The sequence below is a fragment of the Cheilinus undulatus genome, linkage group 1, assembly GCF_018320785.1.
Source record: "Cheilinus undulatus linkage group 1, ASM1832078v1, whole genome shotgun sequence".
NCBI lineage: Eukaryota > Metazoa > Chordata > Actinopteri > Labriformes > Labridae > Cheilinus > Cheilinus undulatus.
The window spans coordinates 33,117,607-33,132,385 of NC_054865.1; the positions used below are offsets into that span (position 1 = coordinate 33,117,607).

Sequence of the window (14,779 nt, forward strand, 5' to 3'; positions counted from 1 at the left end):
TGGGTCTTTATTAAACATATGAACAGATTGTCATTTATTCACATGCCTGGATTGTTGTTCTTTAATGTGATACCACAGGATGGTTCAAGCATTTCCATTAAATTATTACATGAACTTAATTTTCAAGTTAATTCTCTGAGATGACAGACACATGAGATCTGATTAATAGTAGGGATGCATGATATAGGAATTTTGTTGATATCTGATACGCCGATATTTTCAAATACATTTTAGCTGATCTTGATGCCAATATTTATAAGTCACAAGTTCAATACCTAAAAGTCCTTAAACACACAATTTAAAGTTTGTAGATGAACAAATAACCATTTTTATCCATTAAAACCCACTATAAAGTTTAAGGCATGGTGATGAATAGGGAGAGACTCTAGTATACATAGGTTTGTTGGTGCAGCTTAAAGCTCCGCTCACTTATTGGTTTGTATGGCCATACTTACAGCTGATTTAGGCAGATTTTTACAGTTAAAATATGTTTTAAATATCTTCAGAAATGTTCGAATCTGCTGATTTAAAATATCATGCTGATAATATCGTGCATCCCTATGTAATAGATGTACCAAAGAAAAAAGGAGCACCCTCAGACTGACAACACACAAGAAAACAAGAAGTCATATATCCAACATGTTTTCTTCAGCATCACAATTATAACATAAAACTTGACGCAAAGGCTCCACCACAATCCCTAAGTGTCCGTCAAGAAAACAGAGCAACTTTTTGTCCAGACAGAATTACAGTTTGGTCTGCAGCTTCTTTTCTCGAAATACTATGGTATATGCATTAAGTCCAAAAGTGTGTCTTAATACATTATTGCTTTTTTATGGTAGTGTTGACTCCTTTTGTAGAGCGGTCCCTTATGTTCACAAATAAAAACACTCATATTTTTGGATTTGATCAAATCTAGGGTTTAAAAATATATATTACATAATTCCAAGACTTGCCAAGAGAATCAGCTTTCACTCTGTCCAAAACATGTAAAGCAATTCCGTTTAGTCTTGATAAACATGATTTTAAATGTTCAACATTTTCTCATTAAAGTTTGCTGCAGCTGCTTTAACAGCTTGAATGTGAAGTTTAGCCTGAAGTCTGATTAAATGATCAATGATTGTGTTTTGAACATTTTTAATTAGAACGAAGCAGAAATGGTATCACACAATGGGGCTTTGAAAATTAATAAAAGCAAACACTTTGGTTTCATGTTAAAATATTTGCACCTTCTAAGGCAAAAAAAGACATGATTCAAGTACATGAACCCTCACACTAAAGAGTTTGAAACCAGCGACAGTGAAGATGTCTCTTCCCTGCTGCCCAGATAAACTGTTTTAAAAAACTATTCAACAAAAATAGCAGTTTACATCCGATTTTCTCTTACATTCACAAAATTTAATTTTCCACCCCACCCTAGGGCCTTGTAAGAGTTTGCACTGTGGTGCAGCACATGTTGACACTGCACATTAGTACGTAATGTTTGGAGGGTGTACTGCTTTAGTTTCCAGCATGTCTGTAAACTGATGTAAACTGACAACAAAAGTTATTATTTAAAATGCATGCAAGCCAACCGGAGCCATAGCTTGTACATGCCTATCTAAAATTATTTAAAATCATGGCAAACTATCAAATCATAGTACAACTTCTGACTTTCAAGTATGAAACAGAAAATAAAAAAATAAATATCTCAAATGATTTCTACAATGTGCTTAAAAATGACACATCCGTTTCCTTTAGCCATATTGTAGAAAACCTCCCGTTTCCTACTTTTTACAAGTACTACAAAATAAAACACTCAAATTGCACAGTACTGCATTTGAAACATCCTTTAGTAATGATGTTGTTAACTACTGTGTGCAAAACTATCACTCATTTAAACTTCCCTGTATATGAGAGACAAAAGACTTGTTGAGGAACTTTGAGCAGCAGTAAAATAAAAGTGGACCTGGGTTAGACCTTGGAGCCACAGCATGTCAATCTAAACAAATGTTTTTTGTCAACATGCAGGTTAAAATACTGGTACAATGTCACGATTAAAATCAACAGGATTATAAGACTCCTCTGTAGTAATTCCTCTGCTCTATACAGACTTCAGGAATGTTTTGACTGTACAAAGTTCACAGACAGAGAAGTTGAAGCCCATAAAAACATGCGGTCAAAATGTACAGAAATTACAAGGCAGTGTCTAAAGCCACTTGGTTTTGTGGATCCTCCCAACTACCTGACAGAGTGAAGAGCAGTGGAGCAGGGCGGCGTTAGAAAGTAGACAACCTGACTTTTTGTACTACTGTCATGAAAGGATTCTCCTTCTTCTCCATTAGTTCAGAATAGCAGCAAAGGACTGAACGCCCTCTTCCTCCATTTTCAAGGGTAAAGACTCAACTGGCTCCACTTTAAATGTTACTTTTAGCTAATGATGTCTTGATAAATGGCGTTGGTTGTGGTGAGGCCGAAGATGAAGGCTCCAACTGTAACCATGATGACACCAAGGCCCACCAATCCGTGCCAGCTGAAACAGAGACCAACATGTCAAGAATTAATCAAGGTAAAAAGTCTTCAGTTCTCTAATACAGGAGTTGTCAACCTTTTCAGCCCGCAACCCCCAAAATAAAGGTGCCAGAGACCGGGGACCCCACTGCACCTGAAGGTGGTTGAACACAGCCATGAACATTCTAGAACAGTCATGTGGAGACAAGGCCGTCCATTAGGGGGGAAAATGGGAGAGCTTTCTGGGGCCCGGCCAAACTGGGGGCCAGCAAAATCATGGTCCATTGTAAAGTTAAGCTGTGGTATTTTATATTTAACCTGAATAATAACCACACTTATCAGAGTAACAAGTTTTAATTCATTTTTGTAGTACGTAAGCTCTCTGAAAAAGAGATCTTTGGTTAAAAACAGAATTAAATTATGTTAAAAACAGCTAAAATGGGTTTACAATGGAAAAAAGGTGTTGGTGGTGGTGGGTAAGGTGGTGAGATTAGATTGTAAAAGTAGCAGCAATGGGTTAGAAATGCCAGAAATGTGATAAAAGTGGCAAAAAAATGACAAAATGGGTTAAAGTGGCAAAAATGGGCATATTAGGTGGTGTTAAAGTAGCAGAAATAGGTGGAAATTTGGTGAAATGGAATGAAAATGGATATAATCTAGCAAAAAAACAGTTAGCTGAGGCAGAAATAGTCCAAAACTGGCAAAATGGGCAGAAATGTGGCTTAAAAAGTGGTAAAAGAGTTTAATAGTGGCAATAATGTGTCAACAGAGCCAACAATAGGCAGAGGGTGGCAAGATTTGGTTTAGAAGTGGCAAAAACAGCCAGGAAAAAAGTGCCGGAAAGGGTTTAAAACTGACCAAAATGGGTTTTAAGTGGCAAAAATGTGTTAGAATCGATAAAATTAGTGTAAAGTGGCAAGACGTAAATTAAAAAAAAACTCCTAGTTCTTTAAGGGATCTGGAGACCCCCTCTCAGTGACTTGTGACCCCCAGTGGGGTCCCAACCCCAACGTTGAGAACCATGGCTCTAATAAACATGTTTTCAATACCAACATCAACCTCTCGAGGTTCCATTTTATGCGTTTCATGTTATAAAACTTTAAAAGAAACCAAAGACAAATCTGCTTCTCACCTGGCAGACCGGTTGTCAGTCTCTGCCAGTTTGGCTTGCATCAAACACAAACCTATGAAGAAAAAGAGATGGATGTTATGATTTATGATGTCACGATTTCAGAGAAATCTGAAGCCTTGCACAGTGGGGAATCGTCACCTGGAAAGACAAAGATGAAGCAGGCTGCTAATCCTCCAATCAAAGAGATCACCCGACCAATATCTGGGATGAAGAGTGCAAGGACAAGAGTGACGACAAACCACACCAGCGTCTGTAAGATCCTCCTCCTCTGTTCCCGGCGTACGCACACCTCCACCTGCTCACCTTGGAAACGCAGCCAGAGTCCTTCAATAACTGCCCTGAAGGACAAAAAGTAAACAAGAGCCAAGTGAGGAAATGCTGCATCAACTGCATGTTAAGTATGCACAAACAAAAGCTCTTTTGTTAAATAATAAATATGCTCATCTACAAGTGATCAAAACCATCGATAAGATTACATGATTTTTATTTAAACTATTAAAGCACATGTCAATGCTAATGCTACAAAGCTCTTTAAACAAAGACAGTATTATAAAAAAAGAAAGAAACTAATGGCCATAAAAAAGATTCATGATAGCATGAAAAATATTAGAAACAGAGATAGTATCAATGTTAGGGAAAAAGAAAGTGGGATTTCAGAAGAGATTTCTTGGAGACAACAGGTAGGTTGTTGCAAAGTCCAGGGGCCTTAACTACAAAATCTCCATTGCCTTTGATTGACAACATCAACCCTGGGATATGGAGCTTTTATTGTTGCAAAACTATTCACAAAGTTGACAAAGATCTGTACACAAATCTGCAAATGCATAGATAGATTTGCTAATACATGCACAAAGCCACAAAAGTATGTACATACCTGCAAATGCATGCAAAAATTTGCTGATAGGTTTAAATAACATTAGGATGCTTGGGATAACAAGTAGATATGATGGCTGAGTGGCAGTATTGTGACCTTGGATTAAATGTTTTGGGTTCAATTCCAGCAGCGCCCACATTTTTATTTTAATTTTGCTGCTGACTCTTATGCACTTGTCAGAAATTTAATCATTCAAGCCAGGAAATCTGTAGGACTTCTGTAGGAATCTATGTATGTATCTGAAAATCTTTGCACGCGTTTGCAGATCTGTACATACATTTGGGGATCTGTACATGCATGCGCAAATCTATCTGCACATTTAAAGATTTGTGTACAGATCTTTGTACACATTTGCAAATAGTCTGCAACAATAACAGCTCCATACTGGAGGAATCAGGAGCTCATACATTTAAATTAGATGTGAGAACAAGTTTGGCACCAGGCCTCAGTATTTTGTAGCAAATGTATTCAATTAAAAGAGTCAATACTAAATGCCACAAGTAGTCAGGGCAAAGCAGCTAAGATCAGAGTGATGACAGAGTTTTTTCATTTTAGTCACATCCTGGCTGCGATTTTAGATGAGCTGGAGGGAAGAAAGCAGGGAATTACTAACCATAGTCTAACCTTGAGGCTATAAAGGTGCATGAATGACAGTTTTCACATTTCTTGAGGAGAGATTCTGTCTTATCCTCGAAACATTTCTGAGATGATGGAAAACACTAAAATACTGGCTCTATGTGCTTATACTTACTAAGCTTTGATTAAAAAACATGAAGAATTTTGCGATGCCGAGTGAATGAATTCAGCAGAAAACCAAAACCATTTGTAAACTACTGAATTACCGCTATCTTTACTAAGACTGAGCAAATAAAGAAAATTTGGATAAAATCACAACCGGGCTACCATGATTTTCAAATCAAAGAAGGTGCAAGATTAGTCTTTAACCTGAATGTATCTCAAAAAACAGTTTAAGGCATTTTTTCAGCAGAGATGTCATGCTCTACATTCATGTCATGCAAACATTCATTTGTTATGAATTTAGAACAGTTAAAAAATCCAAATTTCCTTTTTTGTATCTGCTTTCCTTAATCAAAATGAGAATCAAGTTTCAATTTTTTTTATTTGCATTAAATATTTAAGTTAAGTGTTATAAACTCATTAATTAATGCCAAAAAGTCTGGTTAACAAGTTGACAGTCCTATAGTAGTTAATTTTGAGGTCACAACTTTAATAAACCTGATTATCATTTGTCTAAAATTAAGAAAGCCAAGAAGAAGAGCACATACTTCAAAGAGAGCTGGACTGGTAGAAAAAATGCAGACATCAGTCATAGCAGGACTGTGCAACTGTAAAATCTTGATCACAGTCTTAACAACAGTGACTGATGGTGGTGTTCACATGTCCACTACAGGACATGTGTGTAGGGTTGGGTATATTTTTGTTTTGTTTATGTTACTAGTGCTAAATAGATACTTTTAAAATGGTACCAGTGCCAAACAGTTCCTGAATGGATACTTTCAGGAGGGAAAAAAGCTAATGGTCCACATTAACAAATACTTTTATAATTGCAAAGTCAACTTTAAAAACACCATAAACAAATACAACTAATTTATATATAAAACCATACTAAACTCTGACAAATTGTATTTCCTACTAACAACTCTGCCCTCTACTCTCAAATTCATTTTCTAATGACTCTTTTTACTGAATCATAAATGCGTCAGTCCTACTCGAACTTGCAACTTTCACTTGACATTTTAGCTATTCATTTTTTACTACTGTTACATTTTTTGTTTGTCAAAGAAAATTTGAACTATAACGTTAAATATTACAGTAATACATAATAATCCATTGTCTGTGTGCACACAAACATAAAACTCACCCCACACAAGCTAGAGCATGGGCCCCCCAACCAAGCAGTCTGGATTCGCCCTTGCTCAGACACTAAGGACCAGACGTGCTTCTGCTTAGTGGTCTGTGTCTGCTTTCAACTTTTAGTAACACCTCATAGGGAGACTGACAACGCCAAAAAATAAATGTAGAAAGGTCAGGAGGTGAATAGTTCCTGAATAGTCTGATTGTTTACAAATATCTGTTCTGTTGTGACGAGCTCACCAATACACTGCACAGTGAGCTGATTCCCTCATTAAAGGCCATTGCTTATCAATGAGCTCTCCCTCCCTCCACCATCAATATAAACCGATACTGATCCGTCCAGATCATCAAAGGGGGATTTTTCTGAAACAGAATCTCAATGAGCAGCACCATCAATACTTTTTTTGCACTCCAATAGCAGTATGCTGTGGCGCACTCTGGAGTCAAATAAAACATTAAAGATGGCACATGAATAAAAGCCATCTCACTATCTTTAAAAGATGCCAGTTTGACATGGGAAAGCAAAATAAAGAGTAGTGACCGCTTTAGATTAAGACTGGCACTGTGCTAGAGACAACTCAAAGTAAATAAAGAGGCATACGAGCAGAGTAGAGACATAACTCAGCAGCAGCGAAATGAATAAAAGACGTTCCTACTAATAAAACTATTATAGGCCAATATCAATTATGTTATTTCCAGATGGCCTTTCATTTGGTAGTGGCAGGGGGTCATGTTGGGGTGGTAAGGTAACAAAATGAAGCACCAAAACCTGTTTGATTCAGTTCCACAGGTATCGGATGTGTTGGCACAGGTGCCACGCTGGTATCAGATTCCAGTACTCATCCATACACGTGCGAATGCAAATAACTGCTCTTTTTGAACTTTCTCCAGCCAGTCCCCAAAAGAAGGAGTCATGGCAAGAGATGAAGACGTTTACATCTAGTGGCTGGTTCTATCCTTTGCGAAGGTGCTTAGTTATTTTTTCACCATTCAAAACATAGCATTAGTACAGGGAAAGCCTCCCGCTTTGAGTTGCAAGTGTGAATATTTAAGTCAGGAAGATTTCAGGGGCAGCATGTCCTGAATTTTTTTTTAAAAGTTTCAGAAACAGTTTTCCAGTAAAGCCTACAGGTTTGGTAACCTTACCTGCCACAGAAGTGCAAAATGGGGTAGGAGGTGATGACACAGATGACAATAAAAGCTCTTGCAATGGCCACGGCAATATCATCAGAGGGGTATGACATCAACACATCCTGACTGACGTTAGAGCCAAATGTCAGGAAGCCACAGACACCTGAACAAATACAAAACATCATGAGCATTTTTATAGAAATAGGGCTTTTGCTCTCAACACCATTGAAACTTATTAAAAACTAAAAAGCTACATGTTTCTAAGTAGGAAAATTTGAAATGTGTTGGAAAACTATACATCTATTATCAGCTGGTTTACTATTCCTATAAACTGTTGTGTTAAAGCAGCTCTTAAAAGTCTACACACCTCACAGGTTCAAATGCCAACCAATTTTGGCAAAAAAAAAAAAAATCATATAGAGGCTGTAATGGGGATTGTAAGTATTTATGCAACCAAGTTTTTTAATTAATTCCTTCTGAAATATTTTGGTTGTACATGAGTATGATAAGTATCCCAAGGGATAGCAGCAAATGCCTCAGGGTGTCGGGTCAGGACGCTATTTTGATGTGTGTGCAAGTGTGGGTGCAAAAGAAGGACATGCCAAGTCAAAAGTTGAAGCTCAAACTATTTATATATTGTTGAGGTGGCTGGTGGCATATACAGCCTTTTCTTTGGCCATATGAATAGGAGTTTGCTTGTACAGGTAACAATAAGAGTGTGTATGTGTGTGTGTGTTTCTACAACAGAAACAAAGTAAGATAAAAAATTAGGTATTATGAACCAGCATAGCAATAGCTAGGGTACAAAGAACTGATAGAAATGCATGTTGCTTAGCTTAAATATAGTGATTAGTACTCTTGCTCTCATTCTACATGCGCTTGCAAGGATGTTGCATTCAGGTACCCTCAGGCATGGGAGTTTCGGGGTTAATTAGGTGGAGCTGGCTCATAATCAGACAGTTTGTTTCAGTTGTTTTTCAATTCATTTGCGAGTGTTATAAGTTTCATTAAAGGTAGAAAAACCTCTGAAATAACATTAGAATAATTTATTTATGTCATAAAATGTAGAATTTTAACTTTAACTTTTTAGGGCCACTGTATATAACAGTATAAAATCTGTTTTCAAGTAAGTGACACATTAGTCGAACTGAATAAACTGAAAACATCTGTACACACTGTTCATACCTGTTCCTGTGTAAACAAAGAGGCAGATGACCATGCTAAGAGTAACTACAAACCCCCAGGGTTTGATCTCTTTTTTTCTCATGCTGTTGAACACTGGCACACAGCTGACATGGCACTGTAGAGAGAAGAAACAAATATCCAGTTAATACTAAACTCTGCTCAACAGAAGAGGCGTTATAATTTTATAACCAAAAGAAGAGATACCTGGAAACCAAAGCATATGGTGGGCATTGCGTTGAAAACTGCAGTCCAGGAAGAAGCACTGAAACAAACACAAAATTTTAGCAGCCCAAGCAAAGCATGGTGATGAGGGCGCAGATGTCGGCATAAGGTTAAAATTAAGCTGTGAGCATGCAATCGTCAAGGCAGTGTCATGACTGGTATGCAATACTCACCTGGTGGGAATGTAGCCCGGTTTAATCACTCTATCTGGCCACAGGTATTTAATAATGACCACGATAGTAACATACCAGGTTCCCAGGACACTCAGCGTACTGCAAAAAAAGAGAAACAACAGCTCAGACACGAACACAAAGCAAGATTTTTTTTTCCAGGGATGCACGATATTATCAGCCTGATATCTCTATCGGCAGATATCAAAACTTCTGCCGATATTTTGGCTGTGAATATCAGCATATATCAACTGTAAAATTTGGCCATATATACTAATAAATTAGTCGAGCTTTAGGCTGGACCAACAGACCTATGTAAGTTGAGATCTTTTTCTTTATTCATTCTAATTCTTCAAACTTTAAAGTGTGTTTTAAGAAAAAATCATCTTTTTCATCCTTAACCTTAAATTTTGTTCAAAGGACTGAATTTTTAGTCATGTAAAACATATTGAAATATCGGCTAAAATGAATCGGCATAAAGGATATTGACAAAAATCCAATATCATGCATCCCTATTTATTCCTTAAAGAGAGACTAAAAGGGTAGAGAATTTTTACCTGGCGTACTTCTGGAAGCCGATCTCTTTGGGAATGGAGAGAGGCAAAATAATGAGGACACCAGTAAGAGCAATGGTAAACTTGCGGTCAGTGTACCAAAGCCCACTGACTGTGTCACCCTCATTATGTTCAGCTGCTGCTATCACTGCAAAAAAACAATAAAAAAGGAGAAAGAGACACAAACTTATAAACTAGTATGTTCTTGGGACAGTTTAAACTTAGTTGATCATTGAAGTCAGAATCCATTCAATTCATTTCAAAGACCAGAGAGAAGGAAGGAATCAAAGGTCTCTAATCTGTCAGAGTTGGTCACATGAGAGACATTTAACTGTAGGAAAAAGGCTGACCGGTGACATCTATGATGCTCTTTGTCCTCATCAACGATAGCAAAGTATTTAAAACACTAGCACCGCATGGCATCTTCCTTTGATCAATGCATAGATCACTCAAATGTCAGACAAAACTGACAAAGTCCATGTAAAGGAAGCTGACAAAACATTAGCAAAGCAAAGTTTTTTGTTCACATTTGTTTTAAACTTTTTCAGAAAGTCTAAACTGAGCCCAAAGATGGAAGACTGATTGAAGGAATCAGAAAAAAATGGCTTTAATGAACTTTATCAGATATACTTACAACGATCAAGCTGGTCTCCAATAACGATAAAGAAAGCGATGCAGGTCCCAAACGTGTAGACAGCGATCGCCACTTCACATATGACTCCTGTGACTTTTCCACAAGAGGCTCGAACCACTTCCTGATAAGTACTTTCATTACTGACCTGAAGAAAACCAAGCAGATGATTAGAAAGTGGACATGTGTCTTTAGGTAGAAATGTATGTTGACTGTGCATTAGTGCAGGACAGTGTGAGGATGTAAGCTTCATTTCATATAGCCATATCCATGAACATTAACACCAGGGAGGGATCAGTCACTGTTATATTGCTCTGTCTCAGGAGACATACCTAGTGTGATGTTTGTGAGAGATGGGATATAAAAATGTTAAAGTTATCCATTCAAAAATGTCAGGATGGGTGGATGTATCGGCTCAGACAACATTTTGCTTTTATATGACAGTCATGAAAAAGGCTAAACGAGCTAAAATAAATAAATAAATAACAATCCCTATTGTTTCAAAAATACCAACAGATCCAGAGTCACAGAAAATTGTTATTGGTTCTTAAGAACAGACATTTACCAGAATAGGGTTCCTACTGTCAGCCAGCTACCCAGACATCATCTGCCCACAGCATGTTTATTCAGCCTTTTTATTAATGACTATTGTAAAAACCAAGAACAACCTCCTCTTTATAAAGCTCATGTGATTTCAGACATGTCAAAGCTCTTATTTCAATGCAGAAGTGGTGGAATTAAAGGCAAAAGGTCAAAGATGATAATAGACAGGGTCAGATAGTATTGGCTCGGTAGCATCACAATAGGTGTTTCTCACATGCACCTGCTGCAGCTGTCCCACTCCAGTCATCGTCTTTGTTTAATGCCTGGTTGCAGAAACCTTAATGGCTGTAAAGTTTAGTCACATATTCTCAGAAAACAACAGCAGTTCTTATGGCATCACATGCTTCAAGACAAAGGTCAACCTATCATAAGTATCTGTATTTTAGCGCAGTATTACAACAATGGAATCTTTCCAAAACAAATATTTAATATTTAAAGAGTAATGTGTTTGACTGAACTAAAACTTAGACAGGCCTAAATGTTTTTTTTCTTTGGTGTTTAAAGATGCAAGTCTGAGCCAACAGGAAATGAAAGTCTAGGCTTTTTGCAGTGTGCTACATTTTAAAACAAGAGTTATTACACAAGACTGATCCTATTATATCACCACTAATAAGAGCAGAAAATGCTGAATTGATTAAAAAATAAATCTTTGTGGACACAGAGGATAAATGAGAAAGACTGGAGGGGGGGGGCAACCAGGGATTGAAATAAAGATTTAAAGGACGGCAGAATTCAACACAAACCTGGGAGCAGTATCCAAGGATCACCAGTCCACTGATTATGAAGACCAGCATGAACTGAAACACAGAAACAGGAAGCATCATATCATAGTTCCTGACCATATTGAAAATAGGCTGTTGTAATGTCACAAGACAGTATAGTAAGGCATTTAAACAGTCAGCACTTTCAGCTTAAACACTCAATGATCACACAGTTTTAAGAGAGTTTGTCCATAGATAGCAGGTGAGATTAGAGTTTGATCAGTTTATCAGTGGGCTAATACGGCCTTACTGGCATACAACATTGGCATATATGTTTTTGACTAATGCATATGTAAAACCTTATTTGTATGCATCACAAAATGCAAAAAAGGTATGTCCATCTGGTCATTTTCTCACTGCAAAGCAAACAAAATGTTACAGTCTACAGCCCACAGAGCCGACTGTCAAAGCTGAGTACTGATGGTAGGCTCTAGAACTGTTTGTCAATAGGGCTACTGCTAATTTCATTATAAGTTACTTGTTTTAGATAGCTTTGTAGGAATTTTTCCATAGTGATATTGATGCTCCTGGGGCACAATTAAACAAAGAATTGTCAAATTATAAATCTGGTTCAGAATCCCTGCATTAACTGTCCAATTTGTCTGAGTAAATCAATAATCAGTGCATGTATCAGTCTCAAAATCTATTTATAGGTCAGGCTTCAATTGAGATAACTGAAAAGTTGCTTTGTCAAAAGTGAAACAATAATGCAGGTTTTTGGGTCCTCATCTCATCTAAAATCCAGCACTTTAATCTCTCTGCTACATTTTACATTAGGATAGACGTTGATGGACATAATGAACCTTTTTGGGCACTCCTGTAGCATCTAGAAATATTTGATGTACTGCAATTTTCAAGGGCAGATCATGAAAGATGGCAGAATGAATCATCATTTAAGAAGGCCCAAAGTTGGCTCACAGCTCCTTGAGAAAAAAATATTAGGCAAGCCGTAAAATTCGCCAGTCTCCAGATGATCCTGCAATGTTCATCATTTACACAGTACTTAGGGAAAGCAGAGTTACTGACAAGTCCAAAACTGAGCCAGTGGCTAAAATTAAGGTTAGAAAGCCAGCTTACTACATTTAAGATTTCTCTACGTTTCATTTCACAGTAAATAACTGGTGCCAAAATAGAGATAAGAAATGAAGTTTGTAGATCAGTTTGTTGCATTGCACCACATATTAACAATTAGAACAAACAGTAGGTAAAAGAGCCTGTGGATGGGACAAATAATGGCTGGGATCTCCTCACCATTTGGAGCATTACTCCTGCAGTTACTCCTCCTGCCATATTAAAGGCTGCAGGGAAATTTAGAAGACCAGCTCCTAATGCTGCGTTCACAACGATGAACACCGCTCCCAAAGACGACACGCCATCGCTCCTTCTCCTGTCCATCTCAGGATGTGGGATACTATCCACGCTGGGACTCTGCAAGAGCCAGGCCCGTTCTCCAGAGTCATGACTCCCAACCCCGGCCCAGTCCTCCACATCAGCGTTAATGGCCATGAGTCCACCGGCTGAAGTTCAGCCTGCTCAGCCTCAAAAACACCAGAAAATTAGTGTCCAACTCTCTCGATCCAGGTAGAGAAAGTTGATGAGAAAGTCAGCAGCAGTTAATAACGAATGCCAGACGTCTTCAGATTTACTGTCTTCAGGCGGAAAGTTTCAAAGTCTTCAGCAGTGTCAATATTATAACAGAGCCATTCGATTATCTGTAATTAAAAGCTTATATTTAGCTAAACGTTTAAGCATGTTTGAATAGCATAAAGACATACAGTGTAAATGAATATACGTCTCAGAGTTGTTGCTTAGAATTCAACTATTCAAAATAAATAAGTAAATACTTAGCCCCCAGCCCAAGCATTATTAAACTGTATATTTGGCTTCATTTATATAAACATGATTCTTACATAGTCAACTAAACTTCATAAACAACACAGCTTTCTATGCTATATTCCATACAACAGAAGAGGCCTTTGCTTTCCAAATGAAAGATGGCATGTACAGTCATAGTGATAAAATCGCAGCTTCTCTGTGAAGTTTTAAACACAGAGTGTCTCTTTCAAAAAAGTGCTGATTAGCCACTTCCTTTTTTAATTTCCTCATAACCTTGAAGAATAAACAAACAGGATTAGACACTCAGGAACATCAGAGTGACCTGATGCAGGACAATACCACAGAAGAAGCATAAGGAATGCATTCCTTTAATCAAGACAGACTAAGGCAGCTGCTAGGGTTAACTTCAACTTAAAATGCTGACAGTGCAGCAGGGACTAGTAATGGAGACATACATCCTCAAATCAAAGAGGCGGACTGAACAGTGACCTCCACATTAGTGAAGTCTAATATGAATGAGTATTGAGGTAGGCAGTGAAACTATTTGAGCATGTCATTATAGGCCAAATAAAGCAAACGTGAATTGCTGATATATGTTTTTCTAGGTTTTTAGAGCCCAAGTCTTATTTCAAGCCAATTAAATTAATGACACCCCTATTATAACGCCACAGCCACAAGGATATCATACATTAACATAAGATCAAACATTTGATCATATTTTGAATCCCTATTCAGGTTAAACAATGCTGAGGAAACTGTACAGCTAAAACAAACGTTAAAGTTAACATGGAAAGGTGCGACTCATAACCTTATTTTAACTTACTGTTAGCTTATCCTACATATACACGCCTTCAGCTGCTGACTAAAACACCATTAAAGAACTCCACCCTTACATGTTTAGATTTACGTAACAATAACATCGAAACCAAAGCAGTCAAAGCCTTTTGTTACTGTCCTACAATAACTAAGCTAGAAGCGTAACACCTGGTTGACCATAACATACAAATATGCACGTTTTCATCTAAACAACAACCCACAAATATAAATATGTTTTTATCCTCTTTATCCACAGCCAGAGTTTAAGACACGTTCAGGACAAAATGTCGATAATTAGAAACTGTACCGTCTGTGTTAAAGCCTCCACCACCGCAGGTTGCAATTGAACCGTGTGTGTTTGGGTAGCACTTACAAAGCAGAGGAGCATGTGACACCCTGTCACGTGACTGGAATTCTGTGTATTCTTCCTGTTGTCTAGAATTGTGGGTATTGTAGTTGGTTGCACACAACCGCCTTTACGGATGTGTGCATGCCAACC

General features: G+C 37.6%; 1 protein-coding gene across 1 annotated transcript; it reads right to left on the minus strand.

Moving 5' to 3' along the window:
* Positions 1–42: 42 nt before the first annotated feature.
* slc38a7 (solute carrier family 38 member 7) lies at positions 43–14,649 on the minus strand. Its single transcript, XM_041782636.1, has 12 exons — positions 14,588–14,649; positions 12,880–13,340; positions 11,611–11,664; positions 10,268–10,412; positions 9,637–9,781; positions 9,083–9,181; positions 8,892–8,949; positions 8,688–8,802; positions 7,518–7,665; positions 3,761–3,960; positions 3,623–3,674; positions 43–2,512 (listed from the first exon to the last, which is right to left on the minus strand). The coding sequence occupies exons 2-12, from the start codon at positions 13,132–13,134 to the stop codon at positions 2,410–2,412; spliced, it is 1,374 nt and encodes a 457-aa protein (XP_041638570.1). The 5' UTR covers positions 13,135–13,340; positions 14,588–14,649; the 3' UTR covers positions 43–2,409.
* Between the last annotated feature and the right edge of the window lie 130 nt (positions 14,650–14,779).

What these genes read in the sequence shown, in the direction of transcription:
- slc38a7 (XM_041782636.1), bottom strand. Translation starts at nt 13,134, where the DNA reads ATGGCCATTAACGCTGATGTGGAGGACTGGGCCGGGGTTGGGAGTCAT. An exon ending in CTTTGTTTACACAGGAACAG is followed by an intron (nt 7,666 to 8,687) that starts GTATGAACAGTG and finishes GTATTTGTTCAG; the next exon opens with GTGTCTGTGGCTTCCTGACA. An exon ending in ACTGACAACCGGTCTGCCAG is followed by an intron (nt 2,513 to 3,622) that starts GTGAGAAGCAGA and finishes TCTCTGTTTCAG; the next exon opens with CTGGCACGGATTGGTGGGCC.